This window comes from Pseudophryne corroboree, chromosome 9 (assembly GCF_028390025.1).
Source record: "Pseudophryne corroboree isolate aPseCor3 chromosome 9, aPseCor3.hap2, whole genome shotgun sequence".
Taxonomy (NCBI): domain Eukaryota; kingdom Metazoa; phylum Chordata; class Amphibia; order Anura; family Myobatrachidae; genus Pseudophryne; species Pseudophryne corroboree.
The window spans coordinates 482,004,631-482,032,400 of NC_086452.1; the positions used below are offsets into that span (position 1 = coordinate 482,004,631).

The window sequence follows — 27,770 nt, forward strand, 5'->3', positions numbered from 1 at the left end:
ACAATATAGAGCGCTGTTGTTAGAGTATTTTCAATATGTACATAAAACGAAGGGCTTGAATATGGAGATATCCCTCTGATCTGAGAACCAACGGCGTCTGGACCAAGCTGGAGCTACCACCATGAGCTTTCCGTTTTACTCCTTGCATTTGCGCAGTACTCTGGGAAGGAGAGATACTAGAGGAAAGAGACATGCGAGAGGGAATTTCCATAGAACTATGAGAGCGTCCACGAAGCTCGCTTCTGGATCTCGTCCTGGCCCCGTACACAGGAACTTTGTGGTCGAGTCTCGAGGCCATGAAATCCATGTCTGACAGCCCCCATTTGTGTACCAGAACTTGAAAGACATCCACGTAGACGTCGGTGATCCGCTCCACAAAAAGCGAGTTTGTCTACTATTCAGTAGACCATCCCTTTTGGTACGAATCTGGATCTTGCATCTATATATTACGTGCTTTATTGTTATCACAGTATTATGCTATGCCTGTGTTATGTTTTATCTTTTAAGGGCAATCATCCCCATAAACACTGAGATTGAACATTTACTTGACGGTCAATTGAGAAGCGCCTTAGATAAAGGGTGGTAAATTACTTGATCCACGTAGAGAGTCCACTCTCCTCCCAATTGAGGACCCCTTGAATGATGATGGCCAAGATAGCTGGAAGATGGATTTCTGCCCAGGCGACAATCCAAGACACTTCCTGCATGGCTGCAGCACTTCGAGTGCCGCTTTCCAATTTATGTAGGCCACTGCCATGGCGTGTCTGGTCTTGAGCCATTTGAAGGGGTGGAATTCATGTGACCGGCGGTCGGGAGACCGACAGTCACATGACCTCCTCCAGCATCCCAACCCCTCACTATCCCGATGGTCGGCATGCCGACCAACAGGGACTATTTCCACTCGTGGGTGTCCACGACACCCACAGAGTGGGAATAGAGCCCGTGGCGACCGTAGGTCGCCACCGAGCCCGCAGCGTGGAGAGCGCAGTGAGCCCGCAAGGGGCTTGCTGCACTCGCCCCTTCCCCACCGGGATCCTGGCGTCGGTATGCTGCCGGGATCCCAGCGTCAGTAAGCTGACCGGCGGTCTCCTGACTGCCGGTCAGCCATACTACACCCATTTGAAGAGCCCTGTAAACTGCTCGGAGCTCTAGTACATTGATCGGAAGAGTCCTTTCTGCTGGGAACCAACGGGCCTGAAAGGAGTGACTGCTCCCCACCCTTGGAGACTAGCGTCCGTGGTTAGAAGTGTCCAGTGTGGAATCTAGAAAGGTCAGCCCTTGGCCAGGTTGGGCATGTGAAGCCACCATGCAAGGGATTGACGAACCTCCTGCGTCAGAATTAGGGTTTGAGACTTGAGGTATTTCGAGGTGAGGTGTTTTTGGCCAGTATCAGGCGCTGTAGGGGCCTGGAGTGAAATTAAAGCATATTCTACCATGTTGAATACAGATACCATTAAGCCCAGGGTCTGCATGGCCGCATGCATAGAGACCTGGGGGCTGTGAAGCAGGTTGTGAATGTGCAACTGTAATGTTGTAATCTTTCACTGAGGTAGAAAGATGCGTTGTAGGCTGGCATCCAGTAACGCCCCAAAGTGGAGCATCATCTGAGAAGGACAATGGAGCAGAGAAATTCCATATGGAACTTGGGTACTCTGAGGTACTTGTTCAGCAGCTTGAGTTTCATGGCAGTAGGACCCATTTGGTTTCTGAACCAGAAACAGTACAGAACAGAACCCTTGACCCTGTTGATGTCGTAGCACAGGGCTGACTACTCCAGATTGCTGTAAAGTATGAATGACTCCATGAAATGACTGTCCTTTGCCAGGGTCCTGGGTTTAGAGGCCCTGTCTGCGTGATGTGAGCGTGGGAAGGACTGACACTTGGGTTTACCTTGTGAACGAAAAGTCTAAAAGGACGAAGTCCGAGGTCTTCCTGAGAAAGCTGAAGGCAAACGAGCAGTCTTAGATGTCGCTAGTTTCTCGACAATCTTGTCGAGTGCTCGACCAAAGAGGAACTTGCCTGGGTATGAGAGGGCTTCCAGAGCTTCCTTGGAGTCCGTATCCGCCTTCCATGAGCGAGCTGCAATGGAGACAGCCGAAGCCTTAGAGGATAAAAGTGCAACGTCAAGAACCACTTTGCCAATGTTATAGGTCGCATCCCTGATGTTGGTAATGATGGATAACTGAGCTGTGGACAGATCAGATGTGAAACTGCGTTCTAGGTCATCTGTCTATGTTTCTATGGCCTTAGAGACCCACACTGTGGCCATAGCTGGCCTGGCAGCAGCTCCTGTGAGAGAGTACACTGACTTGAGACACGCATCCAGTTGTCTATCTGGCAGTTTCTTAAGTGAGGACGCAGTTGGGATAGGCAGGATGGAACTTTTGAGTAAGTGTGTCACATGAGTATCCACAATAGGTGGGTTTTCCCACTGTACACAATCCGCTGTGGGTAACAGGTAAAAGGAGCTGAGTCTCTTAGGCAACGTGAATTTCTTAGGTGTTTTCCCATGCCTCAGTTCTAACTTCTGTGGTCAGTGTGGGAACTCAGCTAGGACTACTGACACTTGTGGGTCTTTAGAAGTAGTGGCCGGATCAGCGTCCTCGAGCTGAAGATAGATGGGGCCTCCTCAGCCATATCAGCAAGTACTGATGATCCCTCCGAATCAGAGTGTGGTGTGGATTGTGACCTAGGAATAGTGCATTCAGCAGGTGCAGGCAGTGTGCCATGCCCATCTATCATGCTCTGAGAAGCAGCAGATGAAGCAGCTAGACGCTGCACAGACAGAGGATCAATACAACCGCTGGGGCTGCTATGGCCTGATAAACAGGTTGTAATGGCTGCTGGAAACCCATAGAGGGAGCCATTGGAGGTTGCTGTGGAACTGCTACAGGATGAGCCATTGTGGAGCAGTCCCTGGGGGAGTCAGTGTGGGCTGTACTGGCTGGGATATACCCATAGAGGGAGCCATTGTGGAGCGGTCCCTGGGGGAGTCAGTGTGGGCTGTACTGGCTGGGATATACCCATAGAGGGAGCCATTGTGGAGCAGTCCCAGGGGGAGTCAGTGTGGGCTGTACTGGCTGGGATATACCCATAGGGGTGACCACAATCCTTGTAAATGATACCAATGGAGGGTCTTGTACAGTGACTGGTGGGGATGAGGTGCTGGGAGGCACTAGGCTGTCCTGTGATAAATGTGACCAGAGTGGGGGCCCTGCCTGTCTTGTGTTGCTTTTATTAGACATAGGAACAGCAAGTAGTGAACACACAGAGGGCGGGATGTATTAAAATACATTGTCGTCCCTCGCAGTGATGCTAATGGCATATGTACTAACATAAGAGATTAACATGGCAATGCGGTATCAGAGGCCCCCGCCATGCTGGTGGTGAGGTGTGCCGGGAGTCCCCAGGAGGAGGTGGGGGGGCCACACCAACATCGTGGCGCCTCACCCTGAGGCTTTACCCCATCTAGCCACACCGATGTTTCCGATATTACAATGCTGACATCCTATATTCTGACGTTTACTAAACTTTTTTTTTTTTTAATAAAATCATTTTGGATAAGTTCAAATACCTGCTCCTCACCTAATATATATATACATACATATATACATATACACACACACACATACACATACATATATATACATATACACACACACACAAATAACTAAGGATTAGATAGGGGTGGGGGGGGGGGCAGACTAGATGGGCCGAGTGGTTCTTATCTGCTGTCACATTGTATGTCTCCATTCCATAGAAAAACACAAAACATCTATAGACAAACCTCCTCAAAGTCCTCGCTGACCCACAGTGGTATCGGGGTGCCCCAGTATCGATTCCTGGAGATCGCCCAGTCGCGAGCATCTTTCAGCCAGTTTCCAAAACGCTTCTCTCGTACAAACTCAGGAACCCTGACAGAGACAAGGAGAACACGGCTGGTTACACGTGTGCGGCAGCCGCTTTCTACAGCGCTATGAAACTCAACTGTAGGTTAAAATGACCAAACATTCTGTAAGTATATTCCGGCTTATAGCGACAACGAGCATTTTACATAAAGTTACCCCGGAATAAAACACACACGATGATACATATCTGTAATGTCCTTTTCTCTGTGGCAAACACACGTTCATCCATAACGCCATCCTCTATAAACCCCTCTGGTAACAAAGAGCCGAGTCCCTCCAGACAGAACAGAGGACAGGAAATACGTATTCCCGACGGGCCCTTCGGGATGGGGAATGGGCCCTTCTGGAAGGTATTATGTCAGAGTACAAGAGGACTATTCTGGCTCAGAGGCTGGGATGTCAGAAAAATCCATTTTATAGTGTTTATTAATAGTGTTACTCCAATACTCCTGATATCAGTTTTGTGTCAAATCAAAGCCATTATGGATTGTGAGTCTACTCAAATGAGAAATCCATTCCTGGTAAGTGGTGTAATTGGGTGATCAGCAGAGATAATCGCTGTGTATAAAACCTATAAATATATTAATAACAATCCGCTGGTGTCCAAATGATCAGTGTTCATCTGTCAGAGTGAGTATAAGTGGTATCTATTACGTTATGTCCATAGGTGTGGCGAGTATAGGTGGTATCTATTACGTTATGTCCATAGGTGTGGCGAGTATAGGTGGTATCTATTACGTTATGTCCATAGGTGTGGCGAGTATAGGTGGTATCTATTACTTTATGTCCATAGGTGTGGTGAGTATAGGTGCTATCTATTACTTTATGTCCATAGGTGTGGTGAGTATAGGTGCTATCTATTACTTTATGTCCATAGGTGTGGTGAGTATAGGTGGTATCTATTACTGTAAGGCTATAGGTGTGGAGAGTATAGGTGGCATCTATTACTACAGGTCCATAGGTGTGGTGAGTATAGGTGGTATCTATTACTGTAGGTCCATAGGTGTGGTGAGTATAGGTGGTATCTATTACTATAGGTCTATAGGTGTGGTGAGTATAGGTGGTATCTATTACTGTAGGTCCATAGGTGTGGTGAGTATAGGTGGTATCTATTACTGTAGGTCCATAGGTGTGGTCAGTATAGGTGCTATCTATTACTTTAGGTCCATAGGTGTGGTGAGTATAGGTGGTATCTATTACTTTATGTCCATAGGTGTGGTCTCCTGAACGTCTGCTGACGGAGGCTTTGATGCCACGTCTAGTACACACAGGTCAGGTAGAAGTATCTTTAGATGGTATATTAATATTAGGTATATAATAAGTCTGCAGCACCTAGTAACTTGTACAGATGGATTCCTTCAGATATTAGCTCACTCCTTATGTCATTTGGAGACCAATAATATGTCGTATCCAACTGATTTTACATATATGTGGTCGTAAATAAATAAAATATCCCACTCTGTATAAACGGAGTATATTCCAGGAATTACTTCCTGCTGATTATACAGGTTATAGGTTTTCAGGTAACAAATGGCTTATACTGATAAGTTTGACTCACAGTAGAACATAGGGTTAAGTCAAATATACCATATACATGGACCTTAATAATTTCATGCGTCTAATAACAGTGATGGACAACAGATAGTAGGATTTTGGTACTTACCGGGTAAATCCTTTTCTTTGAATCCATAGGGGGCACTGGAGTACTCTGGGGATATGGACGGCTTCCGCAGGAACAAGGCACTGAATATTTAAATTTAGAACTCTCCACCCCTCCATATCCCAGAGTACCTCAGTGTTTTTAACTGAGCCGAACAGGAGCGATAGAGAGGTTGACAATGGAGAATTACATATAACATAACGGACAACAATAAAGTTGACACATAACGTTACTGACAACTTAACAGTTGACACCATAACCGATAGAACTTTATAATTTGAACCAGTCGGTGAGAATGTGTTACCTTAAGATCCCCTGAACTTACCACAAACCAGGTAAAACTGCTCTGGGTGGGCGTCCAGTGCCCCCTATGGATTCACAGAAAAGGATTTACCTGGTAAGTACCAAAATCCTAATTTCTTTTTTATCCACTAGGGGTCACTGGAGTACTCTTGGGGCGTACCAAAGCTTCCCCCGTGGGCGGGAGAGCTGTTTGGAACCTGTAACACTAGGCGGACAAAGCTAGATGCTGATGCCGCAATTGTATCAAACGTGTAAAAGCGCACAAACGTGTGCACTGAAGACCATGTAGCCGCACGGCAAAGCTGCGTCGTAGAAGCTCCACGACCAGCTGCCCATGACGTTCCCACAGAACGTGTGGAATGAGCAGTTACTGATGTAGGCGGCTGTAACCTAGCATGAAGGTAAGCTTGACGTATGGTCAGTTTTATCCATCTGGATAAGGTCTGCTTAGACGCTGGCCAACACATCTTGGCAGCATCATAGAGAACAAACAACGTATCCGTCTTACGAACTGTAGACGTTCGGGATACATAAACGCGTAATGCGCGTACCACATTCAAAGTTCCAGAATATACTGTTAACACAGGAACTACTATTGGTTGATTGATGTGAAAAGATGACACTACCTTTGGTAAGAAAGCGGGATTCGTCCGAAGTTCCGCTCTGTCATCATGAAACACCAAATACGGTGGCTTGCATGACAAGGCACCCAAATCTGAAACCCGCCTTGCTGAAGCTAAGGCTAGGAGAAAAAAATGTTCCAAGTGAGAAACTTAATATCCACTTGTTGTAAGGGTTCAAAATATGAAGACTGTAAGAAATCTAAAACCAGATTCAAGTCCCATGGCGCTGTAGGTGGAATGAATGGAGGCTGTACTCTGAGGACACCTTGCAGAAAGGTGTGTACAGACGGCAATAGAGCCAATCGTCTTTGAAAGTAAATTGACAAAGCAGATACCTGCACCTTTAGTGTAGATAAACGCAGTCCTCCATCTAACCCCGTCTGTAGAAATAACAAAAGACGGGATAACTTGAAAGATGATGTCGGAAACTTCCGAGTTTCACACCAACCTATATAGGCACGCCAAATTCTGTAATAATGAGCTGCCGTAACTGGCTTCCTAGCTCGTAACATGGTTGGTATAACCGAATCTGGAATGCCCTCTCTTCTTAAGAGGGCGGTCTCAACAGCCACCCCGTCAAACGCAGCCGCGCTAAATCGGGGTAAAGAAACGGACCCTGTTGCAACAGGTCCGGACGTAGTGGGAGCGGGCAAGGATCGTCTGCGAGTAGTCCGCGGAGATCCGAGAACCAAGCTCTCCGAGGCCAATGAGGCGCCACTAGTATGACTGTGGGGGACTCTTTTGATCCGTTTTAGAAACAGAGGGAGCAGCGGAAACGGTGGAAACAGATACACGAGGCTGTACGGCCACGCGATTGTGAGAGCATCCACCGCCACTGCCTTTGGATCTCACGTTCTGGACACATACTGGGGCGTTTGGTGATTGTGGCGAGATGCCATCAGGTTCACTTAAGGGTAACCCCACCTCTGGACCAACATGTGAAACACTTCTGGATTTAATGCCCATTCTCCTGGATGAAAATCCCGATTGCTTAGATAATCCGCCTGTTAGTAGTCCACTCCCTGAATGAACACTGCCGACAATAACACTTGGTGATACTCGGCCCAATTTAGGATTCGAGCTACTTCCCGCATTGCCATGCGGCTTCTCGTTCCTCCTTGTTTGTTGATGCATGCGACTGCCGTCGCATTGTATGACTGCACCTGGACAGTCTGAGACCGCAGCATGTGCACTGCTTGTCGTAGCGCATTGTAAATTGCCCGGAGTTCCAGGACATTTATAGACAGCAATCTTTCGTGATCCGCCCAGAGACCCTGGAGCTGACAATTTTGAACTACAGCTCCCCAACCTCTGAGACTCGCGTCCGTGGTTAGAATTATCCATGTCCAGGCGCCGAACCGTTTCCCTGCGGTTAGATTGTGTACTTTGAGCCACCAGAGTAGAGATACCCTGGCCCGTGGTGACAACCTCACCCTGTGGTGAATCTGCAGATGCGAGCCCGACCACTGTGCGAGCACATCCAGTTGAAAAGGACATGAGTGAAATCTTCCGAACTGAAGCGCTTCGAAAGCCACCACCATTGTGCCTAACAGGCGAATGCACAAACGTACCGAGACTGTGCGTGGCTTGAGCACTTATTGTACCAGATGACGAATAATCTGTACTTTCTGTTCTGGTAGGTAAATTCTTTGATTTACCGTATCGAGAATCATACCTAGGAATTGAAGTCGTTGAGACGGAATCAGATGTGATTTCTTGAAGTTGACAATCCAACCGTGCTGAACTAGTACATTGTATGTTAGCAACGCATGTTGGAGGAGCATCTGTTGAGACGGAGCTTTGATGAGCAGATCGTCCAAGTACGGAACTATTATCACTCCCAGGGATCTGAGATGAGCTATCATCACAGACATCACTTTGGTGAATACCCGAGGCGCTGACGAGAGGCCAAACGGTAGAGCCTGAAACTGGTAATGGTTCTGCCGTATCGCAAAACGCAAGAACCTCTGATGAGGTGGCCAAATCGGAATGTGTAAGTACGCATCCTTGAGATCCAGCGCAACCATGAATTCCTGTGGCTCTAAACCTGCAATTACTGACCACAGAGATTCCATCTTGAATCTGTAGTAAGTGACATACTGATTGAGCCCCTTTAGGTTCAATATTGGCCTGACTGAGCCATCCGGCTTCGGTACCACAAACAGACTGGAATAATAACCCTGACCTTGTTGTTGTACAGGGACCGGAATCAAAACTGCTGAATCCAGCAGGGACTGAATGGCAATTCGCAGAGCCGCCCTCTTGTCGTCCGACAGAGGCAGTCCTGTCTTGAAAAACCGCAGTGGCGGGAGACAGTCGAACTCTATTTTGTAACCTTTTAACACTAAATTGCGGATCCACCCATCTGTGGATGTCTGGAACCATGCCAAATGGAACGTCTGAAGGCGTGCTCCCACAATTGGAGACTCGAGATGGGCTGGGAGCCCGTCATGCCACTGGCTTGTCGGTGACCTTAGTGTCCTGACGACTGGTGTTGGTTTGTTGGAAACCGCGTCCTCGACCTCGTCTACCAGGCGTAGCTGTTCCTCTACCACGGCCTCGAAAGGGCTGAGGTCTAAAGGATTTGAACGCCGGGCCAGAGTATCTCCGTCTAGGTACCGTTGGAGGCAATGGTAGGAAAACAGATTTTCCTCCCGTGGCCTCAGAAATCCATTTGTCCAATTCAGGACCAAACAACTTCTCGCCACCGTAAGGTAACGCCTCTATACCTCTTTTGACCTCTGCCTCCGCTTGCCAAGAACGCAGCCAGAGTGCTCGTCGTACTGTAACTAGCGACGATGAAATGCGAGAAGTGAGCTGACAGACGTCAGTAGAAGCTGTGCATAGATAATCAGCAGCTTCACAAATTTGATCAGCAAGAAGTATAAGGTGATCGTCATGTAGGGCAGACTTGAGTTCTGTTATCCATACCATTAGCGCCTTAGTGACCCAAATGCCAACCAACCCAGGTCTAAGCAACACTCCTGCTGCTATATACATGGACTTTAGCATAGCTTCTATTTTACGGTCTGAAGGGTCTTTAAGCGTAGTAGCGGCTGGCACTGGTATGGTTAATTTCTTTGTAAGTTTTGACACAGACGAATCCACCAATGGCGGATTCTCCCATGTACATGTCACAGACTCTGGAAAAACGGGTAACTAGACTTAAATCTGCGAGTTATAGAAAACTGTTTATCTGGATTCTTTCGTGTTTCTACTAACATCTTATTAAGAGATTCCGAAACAGGAAAACACATTGGAGATCTTTCGCTTAGTAAAGACGACTTCATCATTTGTCAGAGGCTCCTCAGTTTCTGTAAACTTTAGAGACTGACGCACCGCCCTGATGAGATTATCAATGCCTGGGCTGTTAAAATCTTCACTATCTGACTGCTGGTCTACTTCGCCCTCCTCACCCTCCTCTTGCGCAGTGAGGTCTGGCATAGAATCGTCAGAATGCAACATAGCAGAAACTGGTAAATCATAAGACAAATGGAATTTATCCCTTCTACCCAAAATGGATTTGGACTTTTGGCAAAGCTGAGACTCCTCCGGTAGTTCTGGCGGTCTCAGCCGAGACTCAGATCTTGCCGCTTCCCGCTCTTGTCGAGCGGCAGCCATTTCTGATTGCAATCCAGCCATGACATCTGTTAGCATAGCCCATGGAGGGTCCGGAAATGAAACCGGCTTTGAAACCGAAGCGAAAATTGTATTCGTAGCTGAATTCACAAAACATACTGTACATGTGGTAGATCCATCTGGTAACACACTCTTACAGACATTGCAGTGAAACTGCTTTTTAGTTTTTGCTGGTGCCTTACTCATTATGCAGACAGACAATACAATACACAAAGACAGACAACTTGCACGACTCAGTAAAATAGTACTAAGGTGTGTCTATAAATATATCTGTCCAAGTGCAGTACACGTGGCCAGTCCTATATGACATGTGATCCCAAATTCCCACTAACACCCCTGCGCCTCCGGTGGAGTAGAGATGTAGGACAGGAACGTTCTGGAATCACAACAGGAAGAATGGTTAAAATGGCCCCCATGCCATGCTTACAGTGATAATCACAGTACAGGTTATAATTTTATGAAACACCTATAGAACCTGTTAATAAAGGCTTAATAGACTATGCTTCTTATAACCCATGCAGCCTTTCATACTGCTGCTGCTATGGGTACAGTCCCCCCCCCCCCCCCCGTGCAGCTGCGTGTGCTGTGAGACTTCTCCTCCTCCTCCTCCTCCCATCCCCCCCCTCTGTGCTCCGTGTACCGCTGTCTAGTACACGGAGCCAGGGAACTTACAATTAACCGGGGCGCGTGTAGAGGGAGCCAAGGAGCGCGCTCCATAGAGCCGTGAAGCGGCGTCTATGGATTAAAGAAAGTGCGGCCGGCGCAGCTCTGAGCGGCGTGACTGAGCGCTTAACATCAATCAGCGGCGGCGGGCGGCTTACATAGCGGCGGGCGGCACTTCACAAAACAGTGTCCCCACACAGCGGGGCGGCAGCGTGAGCTGACCGCACCGTCCCCCAACATACCTGGACGCCTGTGGTGAGGGCTATGACGGGGCTTCTCTGCAAGCTCCGTCCAGCCTTTTCTGCAGGTAGTCTGCACTTGGCTGTGAGGGTACTCTGTAGTGAGGACCGACACGCCAGTAGCTGCTTGTAGCAGCTTCCACTATCCCGGACCCTCGCCTTTTGGAAGGGGGGAAGGTATGTGGATAAAGTGAAAAATAAAAATAAAAAATAAAATAAAAATAAAAAATATTCAAAAGAAGTGTGGGAGCGCCACACAAGCCTGTTGCTACGTCGAGCACAGATAAAACACTGAGGTACTCTGGGATATGGAAGGGCGGAGAGTTCTAAATTTAAATATTCAGTGCCCTGTTCCTGCGGAAGCCGTCCATATCCCAAGAGTACTCCAGTGACCCCTAGTGGATGAAAAAGAAATGCATAGCCATGAGTTACATTTGTTGGTAAACCCCATTTAACTATTGTGAGTTATATCAAATATACTAATTATAAAAGGGATGTCAGTTAGATACAGCTGTAAATGTAACACTGCTATAGTAATAGATTTATTATACTGTATCTCTCAGGAACAATGTAATACGATACAAGTGCAGCAATAGTTTCTTCAAGTATCAATTTGTGTTCGTGTAACATTATGTCGGAGCATAATTTCAGTATAATCCCAGTTAGCTGCAGCTGCTGTAATATGCCAGATATAGGTTATGCTGGATTTCTACGTAAATTCTATTTCCATACAAATAATTGTCAATGAAGTCTAAACGGCAGCTGCTTATAGTAGTTTTTATGCTCCAATTAAAGAGGGGGATTATTAATATATTCAGAAATATTGCTGCAAATAGTATCTATAAATACCCAAAGCCTCGTTATTCAGAGCCTGCCTACAGTACATAAGCTGATAGTTTGCTGCAGCGTCAGTGCTAAGCACTGCAAGCTCTGTCACAGAAATCAGTGCAGTTAATACTCCTGACTAAAACCCTCCTCTGTTATGCCAATATCAGCAATCCCCTATATACACATGTAATGGTTTTTAAGTCATGTGTGTGTCTTTAATCAGAAAATGATCGGAGAAACGCTTACGTGCACGTTTCACAGATACTTCCTCAGGGCTAACAAAATTGCCCCGTTCCAGAAAGGCTTTAACACAAAGAGGAGCAAATCCCTGCATCCATGTAAGTTAGCCGTTTCCTGCGGCCAATCGTGTCTATCTCATTGGATCAAGGAGGTGTAATATATACAGCGATCTCCGTTTCCCAGTCCAAATACATACTAACCCCTACATCTATTCTAAGACTGGTGAATTCCCTACGTAATCCACATAGTAACAGTCATCTTGAATGCCAACCTACCTTTCTTGTGGGCATCAAAGAAGACATTGGAAGGGCTATGAACATAATACTCAGGGAGTGTTCCAGGGTTTCAGCATGGTCTAAGGCTGGAATAGACACCCCGATTTAGAAGGAACCTGAAGATGACACGAGGGGGGAACTGAAGCTTTATGGAGACTTGGGGGAATATTCAATCTATAACTTTTTTTTTTTCATGGTGCACAGTGCAGTCCACCCAGAGACACAAAGGGGGTAATTCAGAGTTGATCACAGTAGGAATTTTGTTAGCAGTTGGGCAAAACCATGTGCACTGCAGGGGGGGGGGGGGGCAGATATAACATGTGCAGAGAGAGTTAGATTTGGGTGTGGTGTGTTCAATCTGCAATCTAAGTTGCAGTGTAAAAATAAAGAAGCCAGTATTTACCCTGCACAGAAACAAAATAACCCACCCAAATCTAACTCTCTCTGCACATGTTATATCTGCCCCTCCTGCAGTGCACATGGTTTTGCCCAACTGCTAACAAAGTTCTTGCTGCGATCAACTCAGAATTAGGCCCAATGCACGTTTGCACTGTCTGTCTACCCTCTGCAGTGTTCCTGGAATCCAAACTTCATCCTACCTCTTAAAGATGGGGAGGGATCTCAGCTACTGTGCCTGTCACAGTAACACAAGCGCAGCGCAACTCTGGTTTTGGGAGTCGTACCCCTGGAGCAGGATAGTGCCAGGTGGTGCACTAGTGGAAATTATGGTGAGAACACAGAGTAACCCCCTTCCATCTGCCAGACCCAGAACTTACAGGGCTGGAGGATCTGCACAGACTAAAGCTCCAGAAAACAATATGACCTCGGCTTCAGCGTCCCTTCTCTGCGGTTCCAATAGGCAGAGAAGGCATTAGCCAGGTTTGCGGGCACCAAGATGTGGGAGGAGACTCAGCACCTCCAGCACTTTCACTCCCTCAACTGGAAGAATGAGAAATGTCACTTTCCTCCAATGGTGTTACGCTCCAATCTCTTTCAGCCTAAATAGCAGTGTTACACCGGCTGCCAGGGAGCCACACTTGTATTGCTTCTTATGTATGTGTCAGATGTAGAAAATAACTTGTACCAGAGACGGAATTTGTCCTTTGGTTTATATTCTCCCCGGTGCTGTCCCTCAGCCCCCTGCGCGGATATGTCCATGGACTGGAGTCTGCAGTTATAGGCGCGTGACGGAGCCTTGGGGGGGGGCGGGCCCGGAGACCTCCTTGCCCCCACTACGTCCCCCGCCATACCATCAGCACTGCTTGCTCATAACCTCCTCCTTGCTTCCCTGTGCTGCCCCACCTGCTATATACATTTACCCCTCCTTGCCCCACTATACTGTACCAGCTGCTATTTACCCATTACTCCTCTCCCTACCCCCAGTACTGCCCGCCGCTAACCCCCCACCAATCCCCCCCCCCTCCCCCGTGCTGCCCCAGCTGCACACTACTTACCCCTCCTAAACTGCCCAGTATTGCCTGTCACTAACCCCCCTCCTTACCCCCCCCGTGCTGCCCCGCCCCAGCTGCACACTACACTTGCCACTCCTAAACTGCCCAGTATTGCCTGTCACTAACCCCCCTCCTTACCCCCCCCGTGCTGCCCCGCCCCAGCTGCACACTACACTTACCCCTCCTAAACTGCCCAGTACTAACCTCCTCCTTGCCCCCCCTGCACTGTCCTAACTGCTGCCTGCCCCCACCCCCCATAATAATAATAATAATATCATCTGCTGGCACCCAGGAATGGTGCAGTAGAACCCCATTATTCACCCGGAGCGATCACTGTCAGATGAGCAGAGCCGGAAGATCACCGTAGATAACCCGCTACATAAGGGGCCGCGGACTAAGTTACAAGAGCGCTTCTCGGGAAACTAATTAGGAAAGTAAATGAGCCGAGGCCTGGAGAGGAGAAGTGGGTTATTAGTACATCTCTATTAATACAAAGCTCTGATCTTTCCCTCCCTGCGCCCTCTCATCTAACAGTATATGGAAGGACCCCCAGAGAACCCAAATATGGGACACTAATTACATTCATTACTTTAATTCCTCCAGGGCACACGGCCCAATTACAGGTGACACTAAACAGAGGAAAGGAACAAAACCAAAGCAGCAGCACAGTATAGAGAGGCATAGGACAGTATATAGAGGCATAGGACAGTATATAGGGGACAGAGGACAGTATATAGGGGACAGAGGACAGTATATAGGGGACAGAGGACAGTATATAAAAGCACAGGACAGTATATAGGGGACAGAGGAGCATAAAGTGATGCAGGGCAGTATGTAGGGCAGCATAAAGCGACCCAGGAAAGATACAGAGGAACAGATAAGTATAAGGTGGTACAGGACAGTACATAGTGAGAAGAGGAGCATACAATAACAAAAGACAGAATATAGAGCAACAGAGGACGATAAAGTGATCCAAGACGGTATATAGCGGGGTAGAAGAGCATAAAGCGGCACAGGACAGAATACAGAAGAGGAGGAGTAAAAATAGGATTTTGGTACTTACCAGGTAAATCCTTTTCTTTGAATCCATAGGGGGCACTGGAGTACTCTAGGGGATATGGACGGTGTTAGCAAGGACTGGGCACTGAATATTCAAATTTCAGTAACTCTCCTCCCCTTTATACTACCAGAATACCAGTGTTTTTTCCTGAGGCGAACAGGATAGAGAGGATGAACAATGGAGAATTACCTATAATATTATAACATAACGGACAACAATAAAGTTGACACATAACGTAACTGACAACTAACCAGTTGACACCATAACCGATAAATCAGTGAGAATGTGTTACCATAAGATCCCCTGAACTTACCACAACCAGGTAAAACTGCTCTGGGTGGGCGTCCAGTGCCCCCTATGGATTCAAAGAAAAGGATTTACCTGGTAAGTACCAAAATCCTATTTTCTTTTTCATCCACTAGGGGTCACTGGAGTACTCTTGGGACGTACCAAAGCTTCCCCCGTGGGCGGGAGAGCTGTTTGGCACCTGTAACACTAGGCGGCCAAAGCTAGATGCAGATGCCGCAAACGTATTAACTTGTAAAAGCGCAAACACGTGTGCACTGATGACTATGTAGCCGCACGGCAATTCTGCGTCGTAGACACCCCACGACCAGCTGCCCATGAAGTTTCCACAGAACGTGTGGAAAGAGCTGTTACTGATGTAGGCGGCTGTAACATAGCATGAAGGTAAGCCTGACGTATGGTCAGTATAATCCATCTGGATAAGGTCTGCTTAGAAGCTGGCCAACCCATTTTGGCAGCATCATAGAGAACAAACAACGTATACGTCTTACAAACTGTAGACGTTCGGGATACATAAACGCGTAATGCGCGTACCACATCCCAAAGTTCCAGACTGTCCTGTTAACACAGGAACTACTATTGGTTGATTGATGTGAACATATGACACTACCTTTTGCCAGAAAGAGAGATTCGTACGAAGCTCCGCTCTGTCATCATGAAACACCAAATACGGTGGCTTGCATGACAAGGCACCCAAATCTGAAACACGCCTTGCTGAAGCTAAGGCTAGGAGAAAAAATCGTTTTCCAAGTGAGAAACTTAACATCCACTTGATGTAAGGGTTCAAAGTATGAAGCTGTACAAAATCTAAAACCAGATTCAAGTCCCATGGCGCTGTAGGTGGAATGAATGGAGGCTGTACTCTGAGAACACCTTGCAGAAAAGGTGTGTGAGACGGCAATAGAGCCAATATTCTTTGAAAGTAAATTGACAAAGCAGATACCTGCACCTTTAGTGTAGATAAACGCAGTCCTCCATCTAACCCCGTCTGTAGAAATAACAAAAGACGGGATAACTTGAAAGATGATGTCAGAAACTTCCGAACTTCACACCAACCTATATAGGCACGCCAAATCCTGTAATAATGAGCTGTCGTAACTGGATTTCTAGCTCGTAACATGGTTGTTATAACCGATAGTGGAATGCCCTCTCTTCTTAAGAGGGCGGTCTCAACAGCCACCCCTTCAAACGCATCCGCGCTAAATCGGGGTAAAGGAATGGACCCTGTCGTAACAGGTCCGGACGTAACGGAAGCGGCCAAGGATCGTCTGCGAGTAAGCAAGAGAGAGCAGCGGAAACGGTGGAAACAGATACCCGAGGCTGTACGGCCACGCAATCGTGAGAGCATCCACTGCCACTGCCTTTGGATCTCGCGTTCTGGACACATACTGGCTTTTGGTGATTGTGGCGAGATGTCCTCAGGTCCACTGGAGGGTAACCCCACCTCTGGACCAACATGTGAAACACTTCTGGATTTAATGCCCATTCTCCTGGATGAAAATCCCGATGGCTGAGATCATCCGCCTCCCAGTTGTCCATTCTCGTAATGAACACTACCGCCAATATCACTTGGTGATGTTCGGCCCAATTGAGGATTCGAGCTACTTCCCGCATTGCCATGCGGCTTCTCTTTCCCCTTTGTTTATTGACGTACGCGACCGCCGTTGCGTTGTCTGACTGCACTTGGACCGTCTGAGACCGAAGCAAGTGCACTACTTGTCGTAGCACATTGTAAATTGGTCGGAGTTCTAGGACATTTATAGACAGCAATCTGTCGTGATCCTCCCAGAGACCCTGGAGCTGACAATTTTGAACTACAGCTCCCCAACCTCTGAGACTCGCGTCTGTGATTAGCACTATCCAATTCCAGACGCCTAACCAAGTTCCTGCGGATAGATTGTGTACTTGGAGCCACCAGAGTACAGAAACTCTGGCCCGTGGAGACAACCTCACCCTCTAGTGAAACTGCAGATGCGAGGCCGACCACTGTGCGAGCACATGCAGTTGAAAAGGAAGTGAGTGAAATCTTCCGAACAGAAGCGCTTTGAAAGCCGCCACTATTGTGCCTAACAGGCGAATGCACAAACATACCGAGGCTTGAGCACTAATCGTACCAGATGACGAATAGTCTGTACTTTCTGTTCTGGTAGACAAATTCCTCGATCTACCGTATCGAGAATCATTCCTAGGAAATGAAGTCGTTGAGACGGAATCCGATGTGAATTCTTGAACATGACAAACCAACCGTGCTGAACCAGCACATTGTACCTTAGCAACGCATGTTGAAGGCGCAGTTGGTTGAGACAGAGCTTTGATGAGCAAATCGTCTAAATACGGAACTATTATCACTTACAGGAATATGAGATGAGCCATCAAAACATACATCACTTTTGTGAATACCCTAAGCTCTGACGAGAGGGCAAACGGTAGAGTCTGAAACTGATAATGGATCTGCCGTATTGCAAACGCAAGAACCTCTGAAGAGGAGGCCAAATCGGAATGTGTAAGTACGCATCCTCGAGATCCAGCGCAATCATGAATTCCTGTGGCTCTAAACCTGCAAGTACTGTCCGCAGAGATTCCATCTTGAATCTGTAGTAAGTATGCAATATTGGCCTGACCAAGCCATCCGGCTTTGGTACCACAACAGACTGGAATAATAACCGTGACCTTGTTAGTGTACAGGGACCGGAATCAAAACTGCTGACTCCAGCAGAGAGTGAATAGCAATTTACCGAACCGTCCTCTTCCTACACAGGCAGTCCTGTGTTGAAAAACCGCAGAGGCGGTAGACTGCTTTTAACACTAAATTGCGGATCCACCCATCTGTGGATATCTGCAACCATGCCAAATGAAACGTCTGAAGGCGTGCTCCCACAACTGGAGCACCGAGATGGGCTGGGAGCCCGTCATGCCACTGGCTTGCCGGTGACCGTAGCATCCGGACGACTGGCGTTGGTTTGTTGAAAACCACGTCCTCGACCTCGCCTACCAGGCGTGGCTGTTTGTCTACCACGGCCTCGAAAGGGCTGAGATCTAAAGGATTCGAACGCTGGTCCAGAGTATCCCGTGAAAAATACCTTTGTCCAAATCAGGACCAAACAACCTTCGCATAAGGTAATGCTTCTATTCTTCTCTCGACCTTTGCCTCCGCCTGCTAAGGACGCAGCCAGAGCGCTTGTCGTGCCACAATGAGTGACGCTGAAAGGCGAGAACTGACTAGGCAGACGTCCGTAGAAGCTGTACATAGATAATCAGCAGCTTCGCAGATTTGATCAGCGAGAAGCATAAGGTGGACGTTTTGTAGGGCGGACCTGAGTCCTGTTATCCAGACAAGCAACGCCGTAGTTACCCAAATGCCAACCAAACACGGTCGAAGCAACACCCCTGCTGCTGTATACAGCGACTCTAGCATAGCTCCCATGGAGATGTCACTGACTTTAGAAACGGGTAACTAGACCGAAATCGGCGAGGTTTCGAAACCTGTGTATCAGGATCCTATTAACATCTTATTTAGAGATTCCACGCTGGAGATCTGTGGCCTTAGTAAAGACCACCTTATAAATTGTCAGAGCCTCTTCAGTCCCTGTAAACTTCAGAGTCTGACGCACCCACACTATCTGACTGCTGGTCTTCTCACATACATATTGCGCAGTTAGGCCTGGCATAGAATCGTCAGGATTGCAACACAGCAGAAACTGGGAATTTATAAGGCAAATGAAAACTATCTTTGCAAAATAGGAGATGAAATGGGAGTATAAAATATACTGTGCATGTGGTAGAACTCACCGGGAACCCACTGGTACAGACATTGCAGTGAAACAACTTTTCCGTCTTTGCTGGTGACTGACTTATTATGTAACCAGACAAATAAATAGACAAAGACAAACCAATTCCACCTCAGTAAAATTGTCAAAGTGCAGTGCACGTGGCCAGACCATAAGAAACCTGATGCAAAAATTCCTACCAACACCCCTGCGCCATCCGGTGGAGCAGTGTTGTAGGACAGGAACGTTCTGGAAAAGAAACAAAGTATGATTAAAATGGCCTCCAGCCATGTGCTTATAGTCAAAGAACATATAGCATATTTTGTTACATGACCATATATACATACATACAGTATTTTATATACATTTCCTATGGTATAACATTGTCTATGATATAACAAGTGCTACACGAATGCATATATAACACAATGCAGCCCTTCTTTAGCATAGGCTGTGTATTGCTGCTGCTGTGGCATAATCTCTCCCCCCTGCAGCTGCGCTACAAGTAATAAGGACAGGGAAACTCCTGACTGCCCAGCATGAGCCCACTAGTTACTAGAGGGCTGTTTTACAGGGACAGACCGCGGCAGCAGTGTGCACTGTCCGCGGTCTGAGTGATCAGAGGCGCCGGCATCCCCCCCCCCCCCCTGCTACCCTTAGTGTGTGCAGGGAGCGCTGGCAGTGCTGAGCTGCCGGCCGTTATTGAGACAGACCGCGGCAGCAGTGAACGCGGTCTGAGGGAGCAGTTACCTTCCCCTAAGCGACGGAGCCTCCGGCCGTTACAGGGACAGACCGCGGCAGCACTGAACGCTGTCCGCGGTCTGATTTACAGGCAGGGATCGCTGAGAACGGCGCTTGCAGCGGCCGTCCAGCGCGTCCCTCTGAGCGGCGCCAGGACTAGGGGAGCTGAAAACAGCGGTGGCGGGGACGGAGCAGCGGGATGCCTGGGGCGACGCACAGAGCAGTCCCCCCACGCGGCGGGGCGGCAGCGTGAGCTGACCGCCCCTGTCATAAATACCTGGGTTCCTGTGCTCTGACGGGGCTTCTACAGCAAGCTCCGTTCTGCATTCTCAGCTGAAGGTAGCTGATGTACTTGGGCTCTGACGGGGCTTCTTCCAGCAAGCGCCGTTCAATCCTTTCTGCAGTCTCAGCTGAAGGTAGCTGAGCTGCTTGTGGCTGTGAGGGGGCTCCTTTGTGAGGCCCGACACGCCAAGAGCTGCACGCAGCAGCTTCTATAATCCCGTACCCAGAGCTTTTGTGTAAGCTTGGAAGGGATTGTAATGTATAAAAAAGAAAAACAAAAATGTTTAAAAGTAAAAAAATGTATGTCCCCCTCTGGAGGTCCACACTTGTGCTTCCTGTCCATGTGAGCACCGAAAAAACACTGGTATTCTGGGAGTATGGAGGGGAGGAGAGTTACTGAAATTTGAATATTCAGTGCCCAGTCCTTGCTAACACCGTCCATATCCCAAGAGTACTCCAGTGACCCCTAGTGGATGAAAAAGAAAGTGGCACTGTATATAGTGGCATAGGACAGTGGAGTCAAATAAAATGACCCCGGACAGTATACAGTACAGCAGAGACGTATAAAGTGGCACAGGACAGCAAATAGAGGAAAATAGAAGTATGAGGCAACACCAGTCAGTATATAGTGGAATAGAAGTGTATACAGTGACAAAAGACAGTATACAGTGGTGTATTATGCATCACAGGAGGTATTTCGAGGTACAAAGGGGAATTAACAGACACAGGACAGTATACAGAGAAATGTGGATTATACAGTGACATCGGACAGTATATAGCGGGACAGAGGAGTATAGGGGAACACAGGACAGGATATAGCGGGATCGAGGAGTATAGAGGAACACAGGACAGTATATAGCGGGACAGAGGAGTATAGGGGAACACAGGACAGTATATAGCGGGACAGAGGAGTATAGGGGAACATGGGATAGGATATAGCGGGACAGAGGAGTATAGGGGAACACAGGATAGGATATAGCGGGACAGAGGAGTATAGGGGAACACAGGATAGTATACAGTGCAGGGGTGGGGAACCTTTTTTCTACCAAGGGCCATTTGGTTATTTATAAAAACCTTTGGGGGCCATACAAAAGTTATCAACTGAAAACTCAGCCTGCCCCCACTCACTTATTATGCACCATTAGATAAGCCCCCCACTCACTTATTATGCCCCATTAGATATGCCCCCAGTCACTTATTATGCCCCATTAGATATGCCTCGTGTCACTTATGTCCCATTAGATATTCCCCGTGTCACTTATCATGCACCATTAGATATGCGCCCAGTCACTTATTATGCCCCATTAGATATGCCCCCAGTCCCTTGTTATGCCCCATTAGATATGCCCTGTCACTTGTTATGCCCCATTAGATATGCCCCCAAGTCACTTGTTATGCCCCATTAGATATGCCCCCAGTCACTTGTTATGCCCCATTAGATATGCCCCCAGTCACTTGTTATGCCCCATTAGATATGCCCCCAGTCACTTGTTATGCCCCATTAGATATGCCCCCAGTCACTTGTTATGCCCCATTAGATATGCCCCCAGTCACTTGTTATGCCCCATTAGATATGCCCTCAGTCACTTGTTATGCCCCATTAGATATGCCCCCAGGCAGTTGTTATGCCCCATTAGATATGCCCCCTGGCAGTTGTTATGCCCCATTAGATATGCCCCCAGTCACTTATTATGCACCATTAGATATGCCCCCAGTCACTTGTTATGCCCCATTAGATATGCCCTCAGTCACTTGTTATGCCCCATTAGATATGCCCCCAAGTCACTTGTTATGCCCCATTAGATATGCCCCCAGTCACTTGTTATGCCCCATTAGATATGCCCCCAGTCACTTGTTATGCCCCATTAGATATGCCCCCAGTCACTTGTTATGCCCCATTAGATATGCCCTGTCACTTGTTATGCCCCATTAGATATGCCCCCAAGTCACTTGTTATGCCCCATTAGATATGCCCCCAGTCACTTGTTATGCCCCATTAGATATGCCCCCAGTCACTTGTTATGCCCCATTAGATATGCCCCCAGTCACTTGTTATGCCCCATTAGATATGCCCCCAGTCACTTGTTATGCCCCATTAGATATGCCCTCAGTCACTTGTTATGCCCCATTAGATATGCCCCCAGTCACTTGTTATGCCCCATTAGATATGCCCCCAGTCACTTGTTATGCCCCATTAGATATGCCCTGTCACTTGTTATGCCCCATTAGATATGCCCCCAAGTCACTTGTTATGCCCCATTAGATATGCCCCCAGTCACTTGTTATGCCCCATTAGATATGCCCCCAGTCACTTGTTATGCCCCATTAGATATGCCCCCAGTCACTTGTTATGCCCCATTAGATATGCCCCCAGTCACTTGTTATGCCCCATTAGATATGCCCCCAGTCACTTGTTATGCCCCATTAGATATGCCCTCAGTCACTTGTTATGCCCCATTAGATATGCCCCCAGGCAGTTGTTATGCCCCATTAGATATGCCCCCAGGCAGTTGTTATGCCCCATTAGATATGCCCCCAGTCACTTATTATGCCCCATTAGATATGCCCCCAGTCACTTGTTATGCCCCATTAGATATGCCCTCAGTCACTTGTTATGCCCCATTAGATATGCCCCCAAGTCACTTGTTATGCCCCATTAGATATGCCCCCAGTCACTTGTTATGCCCCATTAGATATGCCCCCAGTCACTTGTTATGCCCCATTAGATATGCCCCCAAGTCACTTATTATGCCCCATTAGATATGCCCCCAAGTCACTTATTATGCCCCATTAGATATGCCCCCAGTCACTTGTTATGCCCCATTAGATATGCCCCCAGTCACTTGTTATGCCCCATTAGATATGCCCCCAGTCACTTGTTATGCCCCATTAGATATGCCCCCAGTCACTTGTTATGCCCCATTAGATATGCCCCCAGTCACTTGTTATGCCCCATTAGATATGCCCTCAGTCACTTGTTATGCCCCATTAGATATGCCCCCAAGTCACTTGTTATGCCCCATTAGATATGCCCCCAGTCACTTGTTATGCCCCATTAGATATGCCCCCAGTCACTTGTTATGCCCCATTAGATATGCCCCCAGTCACTTGTTATGCCCCATTAGATATGCCCCAAGTCACTTGTTATGCCCCATTAGATATGCCCCCAGTCACTTGTTATGCCCATTAGATATGCCCCCCGTCACTTGTTATGCCCCATTAGATATGCCCCCAGTCACTTGTTATGCCCCATTAGATATGCCCCCAGTCACTTGTTATGCCCCATTAGATATGCCCCCAGTCACTTGTTATGCCCCATTAGATATGCCCCCAGGCAGTTGTTATGCCCCATTAGATATGCCCCCAGGCAGTTGTTATGCCCCATTAGATATGCCCCCAGGCAGTTGTTCTGCCCCATTAGATATGCCCCCAGTCACTTGTTATGCCCCCAGTCACTTGTTATGCCCTATTAGATATGCCCCCAGGCAGTTGTTATGGCCCATTAGATATGCCCCCAGGCAGTTGTTATGCCCCATTAGATATGCTCCCAGTCACTTGTTATGCCCCATTAGATATGCCCCCAGTCACTTGTTATGCCCCATTAGATATGCCCCCAAGTCACTTGTTATGCCCCATTAGATATGCCCCCAGTCACTTGTTATGCCCCATTAGATATGCCCCCAGTCACTTGTTATGCCCTATTAGATATGCCCCCAGGCAGTTGTTATGCCCCATTAGATATGCCCCCAGTCACTTGTTATGCCCCATTAGATATGCCCCCAAGTCACTTGTTATGCCCCATTAGATATGCCCCCAGTCACTTGTTATGCCCCATTAGATATGCCCCCAGTCACTTGTTATGCCCCATTAGATATGCCCCCAGTCACTTGTTATGCCCTATTAGATATGCCCCCAGGCAGTTGTTATGCCCCATTAGATATGCCCCCAGTCACTTGTTATGCCCCATTAGATATGCCCTCAGTCACTTGTTATGCCCCATTAGATATGCCCCCAGTCACTTGTTATGCCCCCAGTCACTTGTTATGCCCCATTAGATATGCCCCCAGTCACTTGTTATGCCCCATTAGATATGCCCTCAGTCACTTGTTATGCCCCATTAGATATGCCCCCAGTCACTTGTTATGCCCCCAGTCACTTGTTATGCCCCATTAGATATGCCCCCAGTCACTTGTTATGCCCCATTAGATATGCCCCCAAGTCACTTGTTATGCCCCATTAGATATGCCCCCAAGTCACTTGTTATGCCCCATTAGATATGCCCCCAGTCACTTGTTATGCCCCATTAGATATGCCCCCAGTCACTTGTTATGCCCCATTAGATATGCCCTGTCACTTGTTATGCCCCATTAGATATGCCCCCAAGTCACTTGTTATGCCCCATTAGATATGCCCCAAGTCGCTTGCTATGCCCAATTAGATATGCCCTGTCACTTGTTATGCCCCATTAGATATGCCCCCAAGTCACTTGTTATGCCCCATTAGATATGCCCCCAGTCACTTGTTATGCCCCATTAGATATGCCCCCAGTCACTTGTTATGCCCCATTAGATATGCCCCCAGTCACTTGTTATGCCCCATTAGATATGCCCCCAGTCACTTGTTATGCCCCATCAGATATGCCCCAAAGTCACTTATTATGCCCCATTAGATATGCCCCCAGTCACTTGTTATGCCCCATTAGATATGCCCCCAGTCACTTGTTATGCCCCATTAGATATGCCCCCAGTCACTTGTTATGCCCCATTAGATATGCCCCCAGTCACTTGTTATGCCCCATTAGATATGCCCTCAGTCACTTGTTATGCCCCATTAGATATGCCCCCAGGCACTTGTTATGCCCCATTAGATATGCCCCCAGGCACTTGTTATGCCCCATTAGATATGCCCCCAGGCACTTGTTATGCCCCATTAGATATGCCCCCAGTCACTTGTTATGCCCCATCAGATATGCCCCCAAGTCACTTATTATGCCCCATTAGATATGCCCCCAGTCACTTGTTATGCCCCATTAGATATGCCCCCAGTCACTTGTTATGCCCCATTAGATATGCCCCCAAGTCACTTGTTATGCCCCATTAGATATGCCCCCAGTCACTTGTTATGCCCCATTAGATATGCCCCCAGTCACTTGTTATGCCCCATTAGATATGCCCCCAGTCACTTGTTATGCCCCATTAGATATGCCCCCAGTCACTTGTTATGCCCCATTAGATATGCCCCCAGTCACTTGTTATGCCCCATTAGATATGCCCCCAGTCACTTGTTATGCCCCATTAGATATGCCCTCAGTCACTTGTTATGCCCCATTAGATATGCCCCCAAGTCACTTGTTATGCCCCATTAGATATGCCCCCAGTCACTTGTTATGCCCCATTAGATATGCCCTGTCACTTGTTATGCCCCATTAGATATGCCCCCAAGTCACTTATTATGCCCCATTAGATATGCCCCCAGTCACTTGTTATGCCCCATTAGATATGCCCCCAGTCACTTGTTATGCCCCATTAGATATGCCCCCAGGCAGTTGTTATGCCCCATTAGATATGCCCCCAGGCAGTTGTTATGCCCTATTAGATATGCCCCCAGGCAGTTGTTATGCCCCATTAGATATGCCCCCAGGCAGTTGTTATGCCCCATTAGATATGCCCCCAGGCAGTTGTTATGCCCCATTAGATATGCCCCCAGTCACTTGTTATGCCCCATTAGATATGCCCCCAGTCACTTGTTATGCCCCATTAGATATGCCCCCAGTCACTTGTTATGCCCCATTAGATATGCCCCCAAGTCACTTGTTATGCCCCATTAGATATGCCCCCAGTGACTTGTTATGCCCCATTAGATATGCCCCCAGTCACTTGTTATGCCCCATTAGATATGCCCTGTCACTTGTTATGCCCCATTAGATATGCCCCCAAGTCACTTGTTATGCCCCATTAGATATGCCCCCAGTCACTTGTTATGCCCCATTAGATATGCCCCCAGTCACTTGTTATGCCCCATTAGATATGCCCCCAAGTCACTTGTTATGCCCCATTAGATATGCCCCCAGTCACTTGTTATGCCCCATTAGATATGCCCTGTCACTTGTTATGCCCCATTAGATATGCCCTGTCACTTGTTATGCCCCATTAGATATGCCCCCAAGTCACTTATTATGCCCCATTAGATATGCCCCCAGTCACTTGTTATGCCCCATTAGATATAGAAACATACATAGAAACATAGAATTTGACGGCAGATAAGAACCACTTGGCCCATCTAGTCTGCCCCTTTTTTATTTTATCCTTTAGGCAATCTCAACCCTTTTTTAACCTTGATTCTTTGTAAGGATATTCATATGCCTGTCCCAAGCATGTTTAAATTGCCCTACAGTCTTAGCCTCTACCACCTCTGATGGGAGGCTATTCCACTTATCCACTACCCTTTCTGTGAAGTAATTTTTCCTTAAATTTCCCCTGAACCTCCCCCCCTCCAGTCTCAATGTATGCCCTCGAGTTCTAATACTTCTTTTCCTTTGAAGAATGTTTCCCTCCTGAACTTTGGTAAGACCCTTTATATATTTGAAAGTTTCTATCATGTCTCCCCTTTCCCTTCTCTCCTCCAAACTATACATGTTAAGATCTTTTAGCCTTTCCGGGTAAGTTTTGTGATGTAGGCCATGCACCATTTTAGTTGCCCTTCTTTGTACACTCTCTAATGTATTTATATCCTTCTGGAGATAGGGTCTCCAGAACTGGACACAGTATTCCAGATGGGGCCGTACCAATGACCTATACAGTGGCATTATCACTTCTTTTTTCCTGCTACTGATTCCTCTCCCTATGCAACCAAGCATCTGACTTGCCTTTCTCATTGCTTTGTTGCATTGCTTTCCTGCCTTCAAGTCACTTGAAATAGTGACTCCTAAATCTCTTTCCTCCTCAGTAGTTTCCATTATAGTACCCTTGATACTATACTTAGCCTTTGGGTTTTTGAGACCCAAGTGCATGATTTTGCATTTTTTAGCATTAAACTGTAGTTGCCACGTTCTTGACCATTTCTCAAGCCTACCTAGGTCATTAATCATTTGTTTGACCCCTCCCGGTGTGTCTACCCTGTTGCATATCTTTGTATCATCTGCAAAAAGGCATATCTTCCCTTCAATACCATCTGCAATGTCACCAACAAAGATATTAAAGAGAACTGGACCAAGTACAGATCCCTGGGGTACTCCACTGGTAACATTTCCCTCCATAGATTGCACTCCATTAACTACGACTGTCTGTTTCCTATCCTGCAACCAGGTTCTTATCCATTTAACTGATTTATAATCCACCCCCAGGCTTTCAAGTTTATTTAGCAGTCTGCGATGTGGGACAGTGTCAAATGCCTTACTAAAGTCTAGATATGCTACATCTACAGCTCCCCCTTGATCTATTATTTTCATCACAGAGTCAAAAAAGTCAATAAGATTTGTTTGGCATGATCTTCCACCAGTAAATCCATGCTGTTTTGGATCCTGTAAGTTGTTTGATTTAAGATATTCCACTACTCTTTCTTTTAATAGTTTTTCCATTACTTTCCCTACTACTGATGTAAGGCTTACTGGTCTGTAGTTACTTGCTTCTTCCTTGCTTCCACTTTTGTGCAGTGGAACTACATTTGCTCTTTTCCAGTCCTCTGGAATAGCACCTGTATTTAGTGACTGGTTAAATAAATCTGTTAAAGGTGTAACCAGCACATCTTTTAGCTCTTTGAGTATCCTTGGGTGTATCCCATCTGGTC

At 47.3% G+C, this 27,770-nt stretch overlaps 1 protein-coding gene across 1 annotated transcript in view; it reads right to left on the reverse strand.

The window, feature by feature from the left end:
* Positions 1-27,770, reverse strand: part of IARS1 (isoleucyl-tRNA synthetase 1) — a 513,623-nt gene that overhangs the window by 217,019 nt on the left and 268,834 nt on the right. Inside the window, exon 13 of the mRNA XM_063941580.1 lies at positions 3,788-3,914. Coding sequence (XP_063797650.1) covers positions 3,788-3,914 — 127 coding nt within the window. The remainder of the gene's footprint in view (positions 1-3,787; positions 3,915-27,770) is intronic.